General features: G+C 49.1%; 1 protein-coding gene across 4 annotated transcripts in view; it reads right to left on the bottom strand.

Moving 5' to 3' along the window:
* The window catches only part of PHYH (phytanoyl-CoA 2-hydroxylase), a 23,806-nt gene extending 22,467 nt beyond the window's left edge, over positions 1–1,339 (bottom strand). For 3 of the 4 annotated variants that reach the window (XM_023223252.2, XM_023223253.1, XM_023223255.1), the window contains exon 1: positions 1,183–1,339. In XM_023223252.2, coding sequence (XP_023079020.1) covers positions 1,183–1,257 — 75 coding nt within the window. In that variant the 5' untranslated portion in view covers positions 1,258–1,339. Of the gene's footprint in view, positions 1–807 lie in introns of all 4 variants that reach the window. The other variant, XM_023223254.3, reaches the window with a different exon arrangement.
* Between the last annotated feature and the right edge of the window lie 7,410 nt (positions 1,340–8,749).

Here is an 8,749-nt window from a genome sequence, read left to right as displayed (position 1 = left end):
TACTACTACTACTACTACTACTACTACTACTACTACTACTACTACTACTACTAATACAAATTACACTCGGGAGGCTGAGGCAGGGGAATCGCTTGAACCCAGGAGGCGGAGGTTGCAGTGGGCTGACATCGCGGCACTGCACTCCAGCCTGGCCACAGAGCAAGACTCCGTCTCAAAATAAAAGCAATAATAATAACAACAACAATAATAATACAAATTCGCCTGGCGTCGTGCCACAACCCTGTAGTCCCAGCTACCTGGGAGGCTGAGGTGGGAGGATCTCTTGAGTTCAAGAGTGAGCCGAGATGGCACCACTACTGCACTCCAGCCTGGGTGACAGAGAGAGTCCCTATTTCAAAAACAAAACCCAAAAAAGCAAAACTCTAGAAATTCCTTTTAAAGATCTCTTTTCTATCCGGTAACTGCAGGCAGTTGACGTAGAATTGCATTGTTTCTTTGGTTACTTTCGGAATGTCACTCTCATCAATCAACGTGTTATCCTTTCTTTCTCTCTCTTTCTCTCTTTTGGAGCGCACTGGCCTTCACGGCTCACTGTAACCTTGGAGTCCTGGCCTCGGCCTCCAGAAGAGCTGGGACAAATAGGCAAGGCCTCTGTCCCTACGCCAGTCCTCACCCTCTGTCCTTCCCTAAATAGTGTCTTTATGTAACTCGGTGGCAAGGCCATAGTCCAGCAGGGAGGCCGCCCTGGGCAACGCCTGCCTGGCCAGCTCCTGCCCGGGAGGGCACCGGCCTCTACCCTCCGGAGGGGGCCGGGTCACCGCCTGCCTGGGCCCCTTCCAAGCAAACCTGCGCGCCTGTGCACCCTGCGCCTGTGACTGGACATCTCTGGGTGTCTGGACAGCTGCGGGAGTCACGCGCAGCCGGTGAAAGGACATCTCCACAAAGCAAGGAGCACAGGCCTCCGGGGATCCCGGAGAGCAGCGCGACGCGGCAAGTGCACCGAGCCCAGGGCAGCCGCGCGTGTCCTCGGGGGACGCAGCCTCCTCCCCGCTCCCCGGTTCCGGGAAGAGACGCGACCCAGGCAGGGACCCGGCGCGGGGCGAGGAGGCGCCGGGGCTGGGATGCGTGCGACCCCGAGGCCTCCACTCGGACCCGGGCCACCACTCAGGCCGCGGGGCCGGCGCCAGGTCCAGCCCGACACCCGCGCAGCTCAAAGGATACGACGGCCCCGGCCGAGGGGCGGCCGAGGTGGCCCAGTACGATCTGCAGGCGGGCGGCGGCGCGGGGCTGCTCCATGGAGGTGGCGCGGGGACCCCCCGCGCGGTCTCGGCCCCATTTAGCTCCGCCGGCGGCTCCGCCTCCAGGCGCGGTCCGGGGCAAGACGCAGGCGGGATTAGGGGCGGCGCCACCTCGCGGGCCGGGCTGCTGGGGCGCCCTAGTCCGCTAGGGTCCGCGCGCCGGGCAACTGCGTGCTCCCCACACCATGATCCTTTCCTCCTTTCTTTTCTTTCTTTCTTTTTAAAAAGAGACAATATTTTGCTCTGTCGCCCAGGCTGGTGTGCAGTGCCCAATCATAGCTCACTGCAGCCTTGAACTCTTGGGCTAATTATAATTTTTTCTAGAGATGGGGTCTCCCTACATTGCCCAGGTGGGTCTCAAACTCCTCCCCGCCTCCTGCCTCGACCTCCCAAAGTGCTGGGACTACAGGCGTGAGTCATCGACCCTGCCCTGCACCCTGTTTCTATTCCATCACCAGGACTCTCCCTGCCTCCCAGAGGCTCGGGGACCCAGTGACCAGGCCGAGGTCACCCAGTGACAAGTGGCTGGACCAGGACCTCACTCACGCTCCTAACGTCACGGCTTCCATGTATTTCACCCCCCGTGGTGAAATAGAAGGAAGCCATGACCGTGGCTGCTCCTTCCACTGACAGCTGAAAAAATAAAATCTCCGATTTAAACAAAAAGTTTGCCAGGCACGGTGGCTCGCGCCTGTAATCCCAGCACTTTGGGAGGCCAAGGCGGGCGGGTCACAGGGTCAGGAGTTCAAGACCAGCCTGGCCAACTTGGTGAAACCTTGTCTCTACTAAAGATACAAAAATTAGCTGGGTGTTGTGGCGCAGGTCTGTAATCCCAGCTGCTGGGGAGGCTGAAGCAAGAAAATCGCTTGCAACCGGGAGGTGGAGAAGGACGGGGCAAGACTCTGCCTCTAAAACAAACAAACAAACAAGTTTTTAGCCGGATGCGGTGGCTCACGCCCGTAACCCCAACACTTTGGGAGGCCGAGGCAGAGATCAAGACCAACCTAGGTAACATAGTGAGAACACCCGATCTACAAAAAATTAGCCAGGCGTGGTGGCAGGCACCTGTAGTCCCAGCTTCTCGGGAGGCTGAGGCAGGAGAATGGTGTGAACCCGGGAGGCGGAGCTTGCAGTGAGCCGAGATCCAGCCATTGCACTCCAGCCTGGGTGACAGAGCAAGACTCAGACTCAAAAAAAAAAAAAAAAAAAAAAAAATTCCAGACATTGTGTGAGGAAGCATTGCAAAACTTTCTGTTAGCTGTTGCATGTAGCCCCCAGTTCCCCACACTTGCTCACTCGATCTCTCACGACCCTTTCATGTAGACCCCTTAGAGTTGTAAACCCTTCAAAGGGCCAAGAATTTCTTTTTCAGGGAGCTTGGTTTTTGGAGACTCAAGTCTGCGGAAGCTCCCAGCCTCATAAAGCCTCTTCATTCTTTAATCCCGTGTCTGAGGAGTTTTGTCTGTGGCCTGTCCTGCGACAAGAGGATCACCTGAGCCCGGGAGTTTGAGGTTGCAGTGAGCCCAGATGGTGCCTGTGCACTCCAGCCTGGCCGACAGAGTGAGGCCCTGTCCAAAAAACACAAAAACAAAAACCAAACAAAACTCCAAAACAGCAACAACGAAGTTTTGAAAAAAAAAAAAAAAAAATGCTAAGATTCATCCCTAAAAGTCACATGTGCCATTCAAAAGGGGTATTTCATTTAGTGGGACTCCAGCCCATAATATTATAAACAGTTCGGTTGGTCATTAAGAAAAAAAAGTGAATAAAATAAATGACCTCCAAAAAAGTCTGATGCACACAGCCCAGTATGGTGTAAATTTCTTAGGGAACTCCAGCACCTCTTTGTAAGATTTCTTTTCTATTCCATAACTACGAATATTGACATAGCATCTCATTGTTTTACTGTCTCATTTTTTCATTGTTTTTTTTTTTTCTTTTTTAGCTTAAGAGTTACTTCCAGAACGTCGCAGCACACGTTATCACTGCTTGCATGAGATGTTTATAGAATTTGGTGACAATGTCGCAGTCCAGGAGGGAGGCCCACAGCCAGCATCACCAGCCCCTTCCCGTTTGCGCAGGTAGGGAGGAAAACGGCAGCGCCAGGGCTTCCCCTGGTGGTCCCTCCCGCTTTCTCCGGGATTCGCCCGCCCCAGGGTCTCAGGCCAGCAGAAGGACCTGGGAGGCCTCAGCAGCTCCGGACCTCATCTGCCCCACTTCGGCATCCCGCGCAGGAATGTGACCATGTAGGAGTGACCCGCAGCTCTCAAGGACCCAGCAGTTTGTCACGGTTTGAACCGAAAAGCGGGGCCCGGGGCGGGTGCAGGTGCAGGGTCCGCCTCTTTCTGCCCGTGGGAACCCCCATTTCCGGGTGGGTACCGGCGAGGCGACGTCTCCTTACTGCCCTCGCCTTGTGAGATGTGGGCACTGCTGCCAGGAGAAAAAAAACTGAAGATGTGAATTCAGTTCATCACCCTTCCCTTGTTTATTAAAGATTGGGGACCCTGGCCAGGCGCGGTGGCTCACGCCTGTAATCCCAGCACTTTGGGAGGCCGAAGCGGGCAGATCACGAGGTCAGGAGATCGAGACCATCCTGGCGAACACGGTGAAACCCCGTCTCTACTAAAAATACAAAAAAAACTAGCCGGGCGAGGTGGAGGCGCCTGTAGTCCCAGCTACTCGGGTGGCTGAGGCAGGAGAATGGCGGGAACCCGGTAGGCGGAGCCTGCAGTGAGCTGAGATCCGGCCACTGCACTCCAGCCCGGGCCACAGAGCAAGACTCTGTCTCAAAAAAAAAAGAAGACCTTTACCCGCACTGACAGTGATTGGTTTTCCTGACCAATAAAGAAATTCGAATGAGATGAAGCTACTTACACCTGTGTTTCTACTGTTCCTTTAAAATTCTCTAATTTCACAACTGTGTGAAAATCCCTGCCATCTCTCCCACAAGGCATTTATACAACCATGTATTTAGATGTATTTAAATTTATGCTTTTTTTTTTTTTTAAAGACAGAGTCTGACTCTGTTGCCCAGACTGGGGTGCAGCGGCGCTATGTCGGCTCACTGCAACCTCTGCCTCCCGGGTTCAAGAGATTCTCCTGACTCAGCTTCCTGAGTAGCTGGGATCACAGGCACGCCACCAAGCTGAGCTATTTTTAGTAGAGCTGGAGTTTCACCATTTTGGCCAGGCTGGTCTCGAAGTCATGACCTCAAGTGATCCACCCGCCTCGCAGCCTTCCAAAGTGCTGGGATTACAGGCGTGAGCCACCGTATCCGGCCCAAACTGATGCTTTTTACCGAGAGATGAAGGAAATTCTTAAATGCTCACGATTGTTATCAGCCTTTTTAAAATTAGAGGGATGCTGGGTTTAACATTTTTCACTTAAGATCCCACGGAGAATTAAAACAATTTCTCCGTAGGTAAAGAGGTAATTTGATGAATGTTACTAGTTTTCTTTCAAATAGCTATTTGGATTATTGGAAAATTCCCTAAGTAGGCACCTTTAATAATTTTGTTATTAAAATAAAACTATTTTAGAACAATTGAAGCAGAATATTAATGGAATGTAAACATTATCACAAGAATGAAAATTTTTTTCCCCTTTGGTATTAGATATTTATTCATTTCTTATTAAAGCTGGCCTTTTGAAGATTACTTCAAAATTAGCTTTTCTTCCCTGTTCAAGCAATGTGCTTGGTTACTTACATATTGAAAGTAACCTTTCAGACAAGTTTTGAGACACAATTTTCAAAATGATCTAAGGAATAGTTTTCCTCATATATGTAAATCAAATGATTTGTTAAATAATAGCCATATTTGAAGAGCTAAGTAAAATATCTGAATTTTTAAATCTTGGATTAAATTGTTAAAACTGACTGGGGGAAGTGGATCACGCCTGTAATCCCAACACTTTGGAAGGCTGAGGCGGGTGGATCACCTGCGGTCAGGAGCTCGAGACCAGTCTGGCACACATGTTAAAATCCCGTCTCTACTAAAAATGCAACAACAACAAAAAATTAGCTGGGCGTGGTCGCGCATGCCTGTAATCCCAGCTACTCGGGAGGCTGGGGCAGGAGAATCGCTTGAACCCGGGAAGCGGAGGTTGCAGTGAGCCTAGATCGCGCCATTGCACCCCAGCTTGGGCGACACGAGTGAAACTCTGTCTTTAACAAACAAACAAACAAACACAAAAACAAAAACCAGAAAACATACAAACAAACGAAAACCCAAGAAAATTAGCTGGGCGTGGCGCACCTGTAGTCCTAGCTACTTGAGAGGTTGATGTGGGAGAATCGCTTGAGCCCAGGAGGCCTAGGTTGCAGTGAGCTGATATCGTGCCACTGCACTCCAGCCTGGGCGATAGAGCAAGACCACGTTTCAAAAACAAAATGATATAATAAATAAATAAATAGTTCAAGCCAGGCATGGTGGCTCCCACCTATAATGTCAGCACTTTGGCAAGTCGAAGCACAGGATTGCCTGAAGCAAGAGGCTGGAGACCAGCCTGGGCAACATAGCAAGACTTTGCCTCTACAAAAAATTTTAAAAAGAAATAGCTGGGTGCAGTGGTGCACCTGTAGTCCTAGCTACTCCAGAGGCTGAGGCAGGAGGATTGCTTGAGCTCAGGGTTCCAGGCTGCAGTGAGCCATGATCCCTTACTGTACTCTAGCCTGAGTGTAGAGTGAGATCCTCTCTCTAAAATTTGTTAAAAAAAAAATTTTAAAGTTAGCTGGGCGCGGTGGCTCACGACTGTAATCCCAGCACTTTGGGAGGCCGAGGCTGGCGGATCACAAGGTCAGGAGTTCAAGACCAGCCTGGCCAATATGGTGAAACCCTGTCTCTACTAAAAAAACACAAAAATTAGCCAGGCGTGGTGGTGGGCGCCTGTGATCCCAGCTACTCAGGAGGCTGAGGCAGAAGAATCGCTTGAACCCGGGAGGCAAAGGTTGCAGTGAGGTGAGATTGCACCACTGCATTCCAGTCTGGACAACAGAGAGAGACTCTAATAATAATAATAATAATAATCATAATCATAATCATAATAAGTGGTTCAAGCATTGTACACACTTAAGAAAATGTCATTATATGAACAAAAAATTATCTGCAATCAACTCCAGATTCAAAAACTCTGAGAATTGATATGACTGTATGTCAGGTCATTTGGTTACAAGTTTTAAAATTCATTTAGAAGATAGTGGCTCACACCTGTAGTCCCAGCACTTTCAGAGGCCAAGGCAGAAGGATCACTTCAGGCCAGGAGTTCAAAACTAGCCTGGGAAACATAGCAAGACCCCATTTCTGCAAAAAGTTTAAAAATTAGCCAGGTGTGTAGGCCGGGTGGGGTAGCTCACACCTGGGATCCCAGCACTTTGGGAGACTAAGGTGGGCAGATCACCTGAGGTCAGGAGTTCAAGACCAGCCTGGCCAACATAGTAAAACCCTGTCTCTACTAAAAATACAAAAACTAGCTGGGCATGGTGGCGCATGCCTGTAGTCCTGGCTACTTGGGAGGCTCAGGCAGGAGAATCACTTGAACCTAGAAAGTGGAGGTTTCAGTGAGCCAAGATCACGCCACTGCACTCCAGCTTGGGCGACAGAGGGAGACTTCATCTCAAAATAAATAAATAAATAAATAAATAAATAAATAAATAAAATTAGCCAGGTGTGGTGGTATGCAACTATAGTCCCAGCTATTCGGGAGGCTGAAGTGAAAGAATCTCCTGCTTTTCTCCAAGCGCATTTCTGATGTCAGCCATAATGAAAACAAGCCTAAAGAATGGAGACGTCTGTGGTGCAAAGAAGTATCTCATCTTCCAACCTAAATTAGAAACTAAAAAATATAGGTGTGTAAATCTGGGAGAAGAGGAAAGAATAAAATTATCACTCATGGAATTATTTGGATTGAGAAATATCTAGAGGCCCAGGGTAAATGATCTAGCGTGAAATAAGCACAAATCAACCGGCAAACCGCTACACAATCACTGGGTACCTAAGTTGTACCCAGCTGTCTAAAAGAAACAGAGAAACATAGGAGGGGGTACAGCAATGATCCATGTGAGCAGAGGGAAAGGCAGTGCCATGCCCAGGCTCTAAACGACACAGGCCAGAGGACAGGGCAGCAGGTACAGGAAGAGAGAGGGCCAAGATATGTTAGGGTGAAGGAGGGCAGGAAGGAAGGAAATATGGAAAGAAATCACACACACACTCATACACACACATATATACATGCACACACGCAAACACACATGCACGCATGCACGCACACACATGTTCCTTTCATGAGTCAGTTCACCATGGATATGAATGGAACATGTGTGTGCGTGCAGGGAGGCTGGAATCAGAGATACTGCTTGAGAGGAAAGGGGAGGTGCTGTTTTAATTCTAAGTTGTCCAAAATGTAGAAAGAAAGAAACTTCTCATTGAAAACTGTTGTATTTCCATGGCCCTTTATGTATACTTTTGTTTTTATTTGCAATGGAGTTTCGCTCTTGTTGCCCAGGCTGCAGTGCAATGGCACAATCTTGGCCCACCACAACCTCTGCCTCCCAGGTTCAAGCAACTCTCCTGCCTCAGCCTCCCAAGCAGCTGGGATTACAGGCATGTGCCATCATGCCCGTCTAATTTTGTATTTTTAGTAGAGACAGGGTTTCTCCATGTTGGTCAGGATGGTCTCAAACCACCGACCTCAGGTGATCCGCCCGCCGTGGCCTCCCAAAGTGCTGGGATTTATGTATACTTTCATGTTGGTGTTAATCATTTCACGTTGGCGCTACAGAAAAGTTGATTCCGCCACAGTCTGCCTGGTAGGCCAGGCTTGCTTTGTGCACAAAGCTTGGCAGCCTGCTGTGAACTGACCTTCCTCCCCGCTGGCCCCTGCTTGGTATGGCTGTGTGATCATATTAATTTGGCCAGGTATTGTGGCTCAGGCCTGCAATCCCAGCACTTTGGGAAGCCAAGGTGGGAGGATCTCTTGAAGCCAGGAGTTTGAGACCATCTTGGGAAACACAGCAAGACCCCATCTCTTTGAAAAAGAGCTAAGAAACTAGCCATACGTGATGGTGGTGTGCCTGTAGTCCCAGGTACTCAGGAGATTGAGGCAGGAGGATAACTTGAGCCCAGGAAGCGGAGGCTACAGTGAGCCATGATCACCCCACTGCACTCCCGACTGCGCAACAGAGTGAGACCTTGCCCCAAAACAATTTTTAAAAATCGTATTAGTTTACATTATATATTACATATATATTTAAATGACCCAATGTTTGGTGATCAATAATAATACACATACATTGTAGAAAAATTTTTAAAAAATAGGGAAAAAAAAACCCTAAAATGCACTCGTGTGACTGCTCTTTGCAAGAAAACTTCTGTTAAAATTCAATCTATTTTTTCCCATTCACATTTAGTTGAACTATATGATTTGTTTTTCTAAGACCAGCCGAGCGGGCACAAAAGAACCAGCGAGTAGGCAAGGCTAAAAGCAAAACTGCG

The sequence above is a fragment of the Piliocolobus tephrosceles genome, chromosome 9 (genome assembly GCF_002776525.5).
Source record: "Piliocolobus tephrosceles isolate RC106 chromosome 9, ASM277652v3, whole genome shotgun sequence".
NCBI lineage: Eukaryota > Metazoa > Chordata > Mammalia > Primates > Cercopithecidae > Piliocolobus > Piliocolobus tephrosceles.
This window is presented reverse-complemented; position numbering and strand designations above follow the sequence as displayed.